This window comes from Eurytemora carolleeae, unplaced genomic scaffold (assembly GCF_000591075.1).
Source record: "Eurytemora carolleeae unplaced genomic scaffold, Eaff_2.0 scaffold10, whole genome shotgun sequence".
NCBI classification, from domain to species: Eukaryota; Metazoa; Arthropoda; class Copepoda; order Calanoida; family Temoridae; genus Eurytemora; species Eurytemora carolleeae.
In genome coordinates this window covers 614947-628494 of record NW_019396179.1, presented here as the reverse complement: position 1 = coordinate 628494, position 13548 = coordinate 614947, and the positions used below count along the sequence as shown (strand labels likewise).

Genomic DNA, 13548 nt, shown 5'->3' with positions numbered 1-13548 from the left:
AACATTAAATATGTCAGTCCTACTCCTAAGCACTCCTAAGTACTCCTAAGTACTCCTAAGTACCCCTAAGTACTCCTAAGTACTTCTAAGTACTCCTAAGTACTCCTAAGTACTCCTAAGTACTCCTAAGCACTTCTAAGTACTCCTAAGTACTCCTTAGTACTCCTAAGTACTCCTAAGTACTCCTAAGTACTCCTAAGTACTCCTAAGTACTCCTAAGTACTCCTATGTACTACTAAGTACTCCTAAGTACTCCTAAGTACTCCTAAGTACTTATAAGTACTCCTAAGTACTCCTNGTAGATATCAGCAGAATAATACAAATATTTGTTGTAGATATCAGCAGAATAATACAAATATTTGTTGTAGATATCAGCAGAATAATACAAATATTTGTTGTAGATATCAGCAGAATAATACAAATATTTGTTGTAGATATCAGCAGAATAATACAAATATTTGTTGTAGATATCAGCAGAATAATACAAATATTTGTTGTAGATATCAGCAGAATAATACAAATATTTGTTGTAGATATCAGCAGAATAATACAAATATTTGTTGTAGATATCAGCAGAATAATACAAATATTTGTTGTAGATATCAGCAGAATAATACAAATATTTGTTGTAGATATCAGCAGAATAATACAAATATTTGTTGTAGATATCAGCAGAATAATACAAATATTTGTTGTAGATATCAGCAGAATAATACAAATATTTGTTGTAGATATCAGCAGAATAATACAAATATTTGTTGTAGATATCAGCAGAATAATACAAATATTTGTTGTAGATATCAGCAGAATAATACAAATATTTGTTGTAGATATCAGCAGAATAATACAAATATTTGTTGTAGATATCAGCAGAATAATACAAATATTTGTTGTAGATATCAGCAGAATAATACAAATATTTGTTGTAGATATCAGCAGAATAATACAAATATTTGTTGTAGATATCAGCAGAATAATACAAATATTTGTTGTAGATATCAGCAGAATAATACAAATATTTGTTGTAGATATCAGCAGAATAATACAAATATTTGTTGTAAGATATCAGCAGAGTAATACAAATATTGCACATCATTGCGCTAAAACTCACGCATGTAAAGCAATAGTTGTTTGTTTTCTCATAGACTATTTTTTTTATATTTAATATAAAACACATTTCTTATTTAAAGGCTAAAAACAATTTAAAACAAAATTTAAGGTCAAACCTTCATAAGATAAAATAAAAAGTTGTTGTGCATGGAAACCTTAATTTTCTGCACCGACAAGTTTTTGTAAAAAAAGAAACTGATCAATTGCCTCAGACTCAACTTTTCTATCATCTGTATCTTCGTATACCACGAGCAGCCGTAGTAAATTTGAATTTCCTGACCTGGTAAATCTTTCCGGTCCCAGTTTGTACTGTATCGCCCGGACATTGGGTAAATAAAGCAGACACTCAATAGGAATAGCCGGTGGAACAAGGTTGACGCGGTCAGACTTTAGATTAAATTTACTTTTACAAAAGGTCAGAATTGCGTCTGCTAATCCTGAAATAGGGATTAGAAAATAACTTTTTTTAGCAAATGTTTATTTCCTTCTTCTTGAAAGAAATTATTATTTTTTCTTTTAACTTTTTGTGTTCTGTAATTATAATTTGTTATAATTTCTTTTATTTTAGACAGCTGCAGAAATTACAAAACTTATGCCGGATGACTTTAATAAAAAACTCAGGAAAATGAAAAAAATACATTGAGCAAATCCGGCGGTTTTTTATTTTTGATGAATCAGTTTTAAAAATATTTATTATTCAACTTTAGAAATCGTATTTGCCAAATCATTGTTTTTATCCAATTAAGCATATTTATACTCACAAAATAAAAGCGCTTGGTAACCACTATAATTATATGAAGGATTTTTGAATCAATGACTTTCTTGGAAGAGATATATTGACAATTGAAAACTAGACAGAATTGATCTACATATTAGACATTTTAAAAGTTTTTATGACGAAAAAATTATTATTTTGTTGAAAGTAATATTGACCATTGAACCCCAACTAAAGTTCTGTAGTACTTCATGAGAACTGCAGATATTCCTAGAAGAAAATTCAATTTATGTTTTCATTCAGAGAATGGGAAGAGATAAAAGAAAAAGAAAACACTTTGGTAAGTACCAGGGGTGTATATTTTCCTGAAAAATTATTCCCCCCTCTCTTTTGAAAATAAATTTTTTCTCAGAAGTTAAAATTTTTTTTAGAGTTTTAAGTATTCAAAATTTTGGGTAAATAATTATTAAAAAGGATGAAAAAATTTAAAAACCATTAAAATTTGTATTCAAATAAAACGAAATATTTCCTAGAAATCGATTGATTGATTTTGAACAATATTTGATTTTATTCAGGGGGAAAAAACAACTCGTCTAGAGCGGAATAGAAGTGGGAATGACAAAGTAAAAAAAAGAAGACGACACCAAGAACGACTGGTAACGATATGGTTTTCTTATATTGGATGTTTAACAGAAGCTTTCAAATTTTCTAGCATTGAAAAAAGACCTAAGCAAAATTGTAAAAATGAGTTCCTGTGTTGCGGTAAATTGTTCAAAAGTAAAATAAATGTTTTTTTTGCTAGACATAATTACCCTTTTTTTATTGACATATTTAGATTTCGCAAAAATATTTTCCCGTTTTAAACAATGGCAGAGTTAAAATTGAGACAAAATACAAAAAGATTTAAATTGATTTACACTAGACAATAAGATTGTTGATTTGTGTAACTCATTCTATAAATACTAGGCTTTCANATAAGCAAAATATCGTAAACATAAATTTTCGCGAAAATTGTTTTCGCAAAATTTCTAATTTCGCGAAAAAAATTTCGCGGATAATTTTTTCTGAAGCTGTATTCTGTCTTTTTTTAATGAATTTTCGCGTTTTTTTATAAATTCTATTTTTTTCTCAAAATTTTCGCATTTCTTATTTCGAGAAAGTTTTCACATTTTTTTGAGAGCGAACGAAATTCGAAATTTTCGCGAAACGATTTTTTCTTTTCGGCTGCTAACCATAGACCTAACAAATGGGTACGCCAAACCCACAAACGTTGGACGCTCCAAAGGTCAGACAGTACAAACGTCGGACTTACAGACATCGGACTGGTACAAACGTCAGACTAGGACAAATGTCCAACTAGTACAAACGTTGGATCAGTACAAACGTCGGACGGGTACATTTATAAGCAAAAACATCGGATTGGGTTGAGTTTGAAAAAAGACAACTGTTTTAAGAAATAAATTAAGAACCACTGATTGCGATAAAAATCAAAGATAACTGAATAAAGTCTCAACCCCTTGAAGGTAGCATTGTATAAACAGCTGGGTAGATTTTAATTAGACCATTCGATAAAAAGAAATGTTTTTTTTAATTAAAAAAATCTTAAAATTCAAATAAATTTGTTTTTCCTTTGTCCAACGTTTGTACTGGTCTGACGTTTGTACTGGTTCGTCGTTGGTAGTCCGACGTTTGCACCAGTCCGACATTTGTACTAGTCCGACGTTTGTACTGTCCGCGACGTTTGTAAGTCTTAGGTTTGTACCGTCCGACGTTTGTACTGGTAACAACCAGTGCTGGTGATAAAGGAATTTAGCCTTTGCCACAAACTCTAATCTTTAAATCCCTTTCTTTTAAACCCAATGTCACAAACCTTTGTTGGATTAAATAATCTTAAGTTTGAAATATCAAAGGTTTATACTCTCAGGTTAAAAGTGTAAAGTGATTAGAAATAATGAGTTTTTGGAGGCTCTTAGACTCAATTTCTTAGGAGTGTAGATTGTATGAAAATAAAAAAAACTATGAGCTTAGTATACCTATCCATACTAACCTTTAATCATCTATGTACAGTAAGAACCTGAAAACTCTAGAATTGCATGAGGAGACGACTAATAGACTCAATTCAAGTCAAATTTTCACGAGACACAGCATAGCCTATTTCATAATTTGGTTTTCTTTTAACAATAATTTTAGATTTTCTATAAAATGATATTCCAGGGCCCAACAGGTTATAAAGCATAAATATGTGAAGTACACCTGAAGTATGGAAACAGTACAACAAAATGGCCGTTTTACACTTTTTTCCAGTAAATTCCTCTCTATATATTCTATTCTCTAATCTCTATGATACTATATTGGGAACCCAGCGTGGACCAGGGGAGTTATAGTTAGTCCCATCCAAAATATGTAAATATCAGATAAATCCGTTATTTGCTTTTTTGTGCAAATATCTTTTTTTGGCAAATCTAAATTGGTTTCTTCAAAAGCTCTCCAAAAAAAGCAAATTTAAATATATTTCTTTAGACAATTATTTTCAAAATTCTTTTTTATAACTTAAAATAACTTTTTGAAATTCCAATATTTAAAAACCTCCATACTATAATTTCTATCTTTCACTGGAAAGATTTTCGTCGAATATTGGTAAAACCTTCAAAAAACATTGCACAAAATAATTTAAATGTAAATCAAATTGAACAAGCTGACCCAACCAAGTAAATATTCGATTTCAACGCAATATAAAAACAATTACTTAACTTCTATTTTGTTTCAGAAAGATACTGGTTCAGTATCACCCCACCAAGGTAGATTATACTTCAGTTATTTTTATAATAGCTTAAGAACCCAGCGTTGCCCATAGTGCTCATAGTTACTCCCGCCGTTTACCCGCGCTTGGTCATAAATTAGAGACTAAAACTTTAGATATATAGATTCTTTAATTTTTGATATTGACGATATTCGCGAGTGATTTTTTATATATTGTCAACTTTTGGACATTTTTCGATGTTCTTAAAATATTCCGAGGACTTTTAATAACTCACTACCGCTAACACCACAGTTTGAAAATAAAAGTTTAAATTTTATATTCTCATTTTGGATTTTCAAATCTCACTTTTTATTTTTTTCATGAATCTCACTACCTCAGAACTTGACACTTTATACTTTTATTTTATAAAACTGGGGCATTTTATACCTACAGAATAACGGTTGACTAATAGTTTAAAATTGATTGTCTGATTCACAGCGGTATAAATTAAACCTTGGTTTAAACCAAAAGATATGAATATATTTTTGTTAAATTCTCTGAAAACTGATAATATCCTGTTGTATGCAACAGAGACAAAAAATGAAACTGACATAATTTTACACTAATGTGTAATCAATGAGATTTTCTTCCTTGTGGCATAAATAAAGGTTTAAAGGGCACTGTTGTGAATCGAGCAAAGTTAAAATTACGCCGATAGTCTCTTTAATTTAGGTGGGATTGTACAGAGATCTAAATCGGAAAGTAGTTTAGGAGATATTTTACTTGAAGGAGATTCAACCAATAAAACAGGTTTATTATATATAGTTTAGGAGATATTTTACTTGAAGGAGATTCAACTAATAAAACAGGTTTATTATTAAAATACATTTCCTACGGTGCTATTCAAAATAAACTGAAATAATTTTAATTGATTGAATACTACAAAGTCGTCTTCGGCCTTAGAAATAGTTTGCGGCAAACCTAATTATGGCAATATTTTTTTTATAAAACAATAATCAAAAACAGCCTTATAGTGCAACCATTTCCAAAATGTGGTCTTAATAAAACGAAAATAAAGAAAAAATCTTTATATTTCTTGTATTTTTGCGCGTAATTTCAAGTTACCCTCCATGCAAAGATGACATGGCCACGGTACCTTTAAAACCTTAATTTGATCAATAATGTTAAAGATATTGTAGTTTTTCTAGGTTTAAAAGTGTTTATTTCCTATTTTTTTCTGATTTACCTAATTAGGGTCAAACGACCTAGGGTCAAACGACATAGGTTAAGACGACCAAGAGTCAAACGACATATAGGGTCAAAAACGCGATCATGAATAAGACGACAAAGGGTCAAAGTGTGGCAAACGGCCAAACATCTATTTTTAAGAGACAACCCATTATTTAACATTTAAAAGGCCGCAGTGCTCGACCCCCTCGCCAATCCTAGCCGCAGCGCTCGGCCCAGAATTTGTCTTAACCTAACCTTACCCAAATTTATGTGAGAGACAGTACATTTTTTAACATTGTAAAAGAAAATTTTGAAGAAATAGTTTTGTCATTTTATCTTTTATCTTTTGACCCTTGGTCTTTTGACCCTAGGTCGTATGACCCTGGCCGTTTGACCCTGGTTGTTTGACCCTGGTCGTTTGATTCTGGTCGGTTGACCCTATGTCAGTGAACCGTTTTTCTGGAACAGAAATGCGCAAGTAACTTCTCTTGGAGAACTCAGAATTGAAAATAATCAGTTTAAAGTATTCTAAACATCTTTATCTATCTCATATCTTATAATACTTTATCAGACAAAGGGAATAAATGATTTTTTGTATTTTTGTAATTGTTGAAATATGGATTATGTTATAACTTGTATAATAAGAATAATTATACAAGTCTAATATTAAAGAACTCAATATCTATAGAAATTATAAACTGGAAAACAAATTCACCTCTTCTTTAAGGTTTAGCATAAATAATAACTCAAAATCAAATCTAAAATGTTTTGAATCTCTGTAACCAGATAAAACTTCTTTTCTCAAATTTCTATATAATATCAAAACTAGGAGCGTTTAGATTACACAGTCAGGAGTAATTTGACCGTCTCCTTAATCCATGTCTAATTAGCAGTTTCCACACTTTTTAATTCTGCACATGGTTAATCCCGATTGGGATATTTGTGTCTAAAATAGATTGGGGGTGAGATGCATGTTTCTAGTTCAACTAACAAGTAACATTATACCTCTTAATATATAAAAATGTTAAGGGTACAAGAGAGAGTTAAATAAAAAAACATTAAAAAATAGTCATTTTTATTTTTGACAAATTTTTGAAGTTTGAGTGTTCTAGTTTAACTTCTAAGATTATAGTTGGGCACATGAATTTTCTTTAATTTTATATTGTTTTCTAGGCTAAATAAAAACTAAAATTTTTGGAAAAATAAATTTTAAAAAACTAATTTCAGACGACAGCCGAAAATCTTCTCCAGAAATATCTATTACAGATGAAGAGAACCCTAGGTATAATTTTATAATACATTATTTTAACTTTATTAATAGCTTTTAAGTTATTGTTCCGGAATTATGTTCACAACTTTTTGTTCAATACCCATAATCTTGATCCATTGATCTCGATATCCACAGTAGGCACTAATTGCATTTTAAGCAGAATTTTGTCCTAATTCTGAACTGTACAATTGGAGTAAATTACACTTCGGAAGGAATGCTTGAGATTAAAATCCAAATAGAATTAGTCCGCAGATTAGGAAAAGATCGAAATCTTAAGCATTTCAGCTAGATTTATTTTTTAAAAACTTTTTTTATAACAAACTAAATTAAGAATTGAGAAGAATTGATTGAGTCTTTGCGGCAAACTAAAATTTTCTAGTCCCTATATATTTGCAACAAGATGGTGTAAACCTCTGATATTTCAGTTAAATGTAGATAATTTGATCGAACAGAATTTAAAGTTGAAGTATCAAAGGTTTACGATAATGGGTTGGAAAGAAATATGAATTAAAAAATCGGTATTTTTGGTAAAAACTAATTTTTCCCACGTATTCCATAATTGTTTTTTTCTTGTCAAATCATTTTGAAAAGTTTTTGTTCAGGAGAGGAGTGGTTCGAACTGACAGTGTAAAAACTCAGGTATATAATTAAACAAATATTATATCACTTTTCTGTAAGGAATTTACTTCAATGATTCCTGTTTTGAAACTTGTTTACTTAAAAAAAACTTATAATCTAATTAAATCGAATTTACCACAATTTAATACTGAGATATCAAAGAAAAAGGAAAAATTGTGTTTATCGGTCTTAATTTTTTTTTGTAAGAAATTCTATTATTTTCTTATTTTGAACTCTGTTTTAAAGAATTAAATATACACAAATGTCCTGGGCAGTCGTATATAGTATTAGAACTATGCAAGTTAAAGGAAATGTCCGGCTGCACATAGCAGTAATAATTCTCTCTGATTATCTAATTTACGTATATATTTAAAGATTTTTTTTTAAATTTAATAACAACGGAGAAAAATGTATATAAAAAAAAATATAAGATCCTCCCCGATGAGTGTACTTGTTCTAGTCTGGTTTAAGACTGCTGGAAGAAAAGATGAATCTTCTTGCACACTTACAGGATCAAGAGGATAGGAAAAGGTAAACACCACACAAAAGTTCCAGGTTAGTGATTGCAAATTTAACCAGGCGTAACCTACAGTCAGACCGAGTCAACCTAGTTGCACCAGCTAGCCCTGCCTGCTAGGCCAACTTTATTGTCCCCTGTCGTATGCCAGACATTGTAGTTGGTGTACCGGGCGGGGCAGTACAAACTACGACCAACAACGTTGGTTCAGCTAAGATTAAAGTGTACAGGAATTGAGTGTGACACTTCAAACTAGGAGGTTAACTTTGTGCGACACTACTGGAACGAATTTGTGACCTTCTCTAGTTTTGATTTTACACATGAGTATTATAAAAGCAAATATATCCAGTTAGCATTTTTTTTTAGGTTTTTAATAATGATCTTACAGGCAATTCACTTAAATTTTATGTATAAATTAAGTTTAATTAAACGTTGTAAATCTGTACTTTTACAATAACACGAGATCAAGCTGTAGTGAAACATTTCTACAGCTTAAACCTTCTACAGATTTTGTAATTGTCGCGCGCGGCGCGAAGCGACGAGATTTCATGTTTTCTCGATATTTAGAGAGATAGAGAGTAAGCTTGAGAGTATTGGAGATCAGATGTCACATGTCGAAAAATCAAGGTATTCTCAAAATTTTGAAATAAAAGTCACTGACTGCCTACTGCCTGAGTCCTCAGGCATACTGCATAAATGCCTTATTTTACCCAAGGATGTAAGGCAAGGAAAGTCATTTCAGAAGTGTACACATCTTTAGTACTGCAGTGTACTGTCTCTTGGCGCTAATGTAAACACAAGACGGATGTCGAAACCTGACATGGGATCCATCATTCACATAAAAAATCAATGAAATATTTTGGTCAGAGGAAACTATTATGTGAATTATCAAAATTATCAAAATTTAATGCTTTTAACCTCCTCGGATACTAAACGAACACTGATGCATCTATTATTGTTTACAAATTCCGCCCAGAGAGAACTGGTTTCAATATGTACACAGAGTGTACACAACCGCAATTGAATTTCCTTGCCTTACATTCTTGATTTTACCTATACCAGACTAAACCTATATTTAGACCTACTTCCAGTCATTGGATTTCAACATTTTATAGCTCTTTGGAAAGCCTATAACAAAAGCAATCAGATTGCACAATTTTTGCAAAGAAATATTGCTAAAAGCAAAAAGTTTTTAACAAATTTTAGATTTGAGAAAAAGGTGAATTTCTTATTCTAAACTGCGTAGAGTCTCTGCTAGATCTCAACTGCTCGTTCAACCGCTCCTGCATGAGTTTTTTTTCTTCAAAGTATATATCATTCGCTGTTTCGGTTTATTAAATGATCTATTTTTAAATACAAAAACAAAGTATAGTTTTTTATTCTTGGTTTCATTAGAGATGGAATAGATTATTAACAATCGATAATGATCGTTAACGACCTAAACGAACTTCCATAGCTAGTAAACTATATTTTTTTAAAAGTTTTTAAAGTTAGGCATAATTGAATAACAATGCAGAAAGAACACTAGATGTCGTCTTTTCAAGATTTAGGGGTTTTTCGTTTACAATAACCTTGAGTCAGAAGCCCAAAGGAGCTACGGGCATTCTCTCTGTCTTACTCCTGAAATTCAACACGACATGCGCGTAACTCCTTTGGGCTTCTGCCTCAGGTTTATTAATCTATGAATTTAGGTATAAACTCACTCAGATCAAGAAAGAGGAAGGTTTAACTGCTGAATACTCAAACCAACAGCTTCTAAACCATCTCAATAGGTGAAAAGAACTGAACAAGCAACTTCATGGATGTTAGGAACTTTCCCAAAGGTTTTCCTGAGCAGCGCGCAACTTCGCATGGTTACTCTTCCAAGTGCCAACTTTCCAAGTCTTTCCTAGCTGCAGCGCTCGGCCCCCCCCTCCATTGAAACATGTTGCGCTTTAGAAGTTATAGCCAAATCTTTTGGAAGTTGCCGCTTGGGACATTGCACATTTGGGAAGTTTTTACTTGGAAAATTGTCACTTGGAAAGACGCCCTTGGGAAAACGCCTTTGGGAAAATACCAAACACCAGTTCAAGTGAGCCTCTATGTTAGAGCTATAAAATACAACTTTGTCTAATCAAAAATGATGAAGAAACTGTTTTTTCTTCTTCTTAAAATAGATAATGTTTGGTTACAGCATTAACGTCACAGCTGCAAATAATTGATATATGAAGCTGTTATATATTCACAATTTCAAATTGGGATTTAAGAACAATTAAAAAGTAGGATTTTTTTAGCGCATTGTTGAGCACGACCGTTAAAAGCTGCAATGAAAAAAGACATTGAGAATTTTAGTTTATTTATAACCTTATTTTCAATACCTTTGATATTGTTAAGTTAAATTTACGTTAGAGCAAATAAGTTGAGTTTAAAATATTACAGGTTTACACTGCAGTAGGTTTCAAATATAAAGGGATTAGAAATATTTGATTTGTGGAAAGAACTCAGCTAGTTCTTTCAGAGTATAAAGTTTTTTTTTGTTTGAGACTAGTTACAGGGTAAACAAGGAGTTTATTGTTCAATGTAAACGTACTGAAGTAAACAAATATTGTTTGTATAATCATAGAAAATTGGGCTATCTTGAAAAAGAACATACCGAGTTAATGGATGCATCTCTTAATCTAAAGGTAACTTTTAAGTATATATGTCATTAATTTTAAAAAAAAAATGAATAAAAAATAAGACCTAAAATTGGATTGTTTATTTTTGACCGAATATTATTTGAGTTCATGTAACCTCAAACTCTGATTGTTAAATCTGGATAGATTTGCAACCCGAACAGTTAAAATTAAACATTTAGTTGAAATAGTTCAAATTATCAATCGTTTACAAAGGTTTCAGTTTGAGACGAGTTATCAATTTCTTTAGCTCAGTAAATCCATGCACTCTTCTGAAGTGGAGGGCTTGTTTTGAATCTTCATGACAGAAAGAAGGGTTAACCCAGACCGAAATATATTTTCAAAACTAACATTCTGTGAGGGTTGGAGCATCGTCAATACTAAATTTTAGATCTATAATTTATCATAGGACAGGATAATTTTGATTTAATTAATTCAGTTCCTATAATAATCATACAGGGTGTACCAACAAACGCGTGAATTAAGTTACAAAGACGTTCTATATCTTAATTTCAATGGTCATGGTTTATTTCGTGTAAAAGGCTGGTTTGTCATTCGCCAAAACGTTACATGATGAAGGAAGGGGTGGCTGCTCTCAGGTTTTTGGAGTACTCCCAGGATTTTGGAGTGCTCCCAGGATTTTGGAGTACTCCCAGGATTTTGGAGTGCTCCCAGGATTTTGGAGTACTCCCAGGATTTTGGAGTGCTCCCAGGATTTTGGAGTACTCCCAGGATTTTGGAGTGCTCCCAGGATTTTGGAGTACTCCCAGGATTTTGGAGTGCTCCCAGGATTTTGGAGTACTCCCAGGATTTTGGAGTGCTCCCANTCCCAGCACTCCAAAACCCTGCCTGGGAGCAATTCCAAAAACCTGAGAGAAGCCATCCCTCCCTGTATGAAATATGTCTAAAACATTTTTGCAAATCGGGCATTTATGGATTTTGTTTAAATGCATGAATATACGATTTTTTTACGTTTGTCTAAAATCTACCTCACGAAATAATTACGGATGAAAGCTCTCATAGAAGACATCCCCACACTGAATAAGAAAAAAAATTTAAAGACGATATCAAAATTGTCACTCAACTTTCATGAGTTTTTTTTGGGACACCCTGCTTATTTAAAACTTTTTAGGCCAGTTTATCCGATCAAAAAGAAGCCCAGGACAGTATCACGCAGAAACTTATAAACAAAATTGATGCTTTTAACGCAACTAAACTAGGTAGGAAACACCAATTTCTAAAACATGCATTTTCAGAACCCTTTTAAAGTCATAGAGTCCTGCAAATAATACACCGATTATCACCCCCTTTTTACCGTTGTTTCCTGCATTTTCTTTGGGATTTTTTTTACTGTAAAACAAATTCATAAAAATTGAAATTTTCATTATTTACGCCTTTCATCAAATTGTTGAAATTATCAATTTTTAAAATGATAATTTAAATATTTACTTTGCTATTCTGTTTGTAAGTCTTTTTTTTGTATTCAATAAACGTAAAAACGGCTGAACCGATCAATTTTAACATTTTTGAGGCAACTCTCTCAGAATAAAATTTTCCTCCAAAATTTAAAATTTTTGTGAAATTTTTAAAAATCCACAAAAAAAATATTAAATCCGCCAACATATTTGTACGATTTTATTGTTCTATAGAGAAGAGATGCTCTATAAATAGAGCCACAATTAAAAGTTAAAATAGCTAAAATAGAAATGTTTTTTTTAGAGTATTCAAGAATAAATACTGTACAGGGTAACCCGCAAAAAATGAACTAAAACTTGAAAAAATATAACTGTTTCAAGGTTACATTTTGTATTATGTTTTGCATATAGTTTTTATTGTACATTTAATAATTAGGGTAAAAACATGTTATACAGTTAATTGCAGGGAACAATAAGAAAAAACGAAAAAAAACGGACTTCATAAACTCCGTACAGTCGTCTCTGAAGTCTCATTCTTTGTGGGTAACCCTGAACTATTTATTCTTGAAAGCTTAAAAGTCATTACTATTTCAACAATTGATATTTTCATCAATTTGATATTTGATAAGTAGAAATTTTTAAATTATCTGACATTTCAATACTTTTAAACTATTAATTCCTTAATTTAGGCTCAAGCCCGGACACGAATATTTCATCATTGAGGAACATTCAGAAGCTGTCTAACCATCTAGAGAATCATGTAAACATATTTCATAAGTTAAAGAAAAAGTTGTCATTTTTTTAGCTTTAAAAGGGCTGTCTGACTAATTTTTGTAATGTCCTTTAATAGAAGGGCATGTCCAATTCACAACGGGACCCTTTAAACCTTTGTCTCATCAAGATTAAATGAAATATTCTATTTTAGCTAAAATTTCTCAAATTTTGAATCTCCTTCAAAGGGATTTTTTTTATTTATATACGAGAATATAAAAACTGTCATTGCCACGCAAGAAATGGTTTTAAAGTTTAGCTTTGTGAATTGGCCATGCGATCTCTTTTTATGAAGGGTTACTGAAGGGTTATTTATGAAGGGTTATGGAGCCATTCCCGTGAACTACTTTTCAACCAAGATGCTTTCAAAATAAATACTAAAATATTTTTTTCTTTATGTTAGACAATAATTATTTAAGATTTAAAATTGAAATTTTCAGGCCAAAAACCTTCAGTGCTTGTTGCATAAAGTTTCTGAAAACTGCGGAAGAAAAGATGAATCTTCTTG

General features: G+C 31.4%; 1 protein-coding gene across 1 annotated transcript in view; it reads left to right on the top strand.

The window, feature by feature from the left end:
- The first annotated feature begins 3071 nt into the window (after nt 1–3071).
- The window catches only part of LOC111697339 (uncharacterized), a 32190-nt gene continuing 21713 nt past the window's right edge, over nt 3072–13548 (top strand). The window contains exons 1-10 of the mRNA XM_023467307.1: nt 3072–3110; nt 4593–4623; nt 5298–5375; nt 7023–7077; nt 7668–7704; nt 8144–8214; nt 9892–9972; nt 10803–10863; nt 11987–12074; nt 12959–13029. Coding sequence (XP_023323075.1) covers nt 3072–3110; nt 4593–4623; nt 5298–5375; nt 7023–7077; nt 7668–7704; nt 8144–8214; nt 9892–9972; nt 10803–10863; nt 11987–12074; nt 12959–13029 — 612 coding nt within the window. The remainder of the gene's footprint in view (nt 3111–4592; nt 4624–5297; nt 5376–7022; nt 7078–7667; nt 7705–8143; nt 8215–9891; nt 9973–10802; nt 10864–11986; nt 12075–12958; nt 13030–13548) is intronic.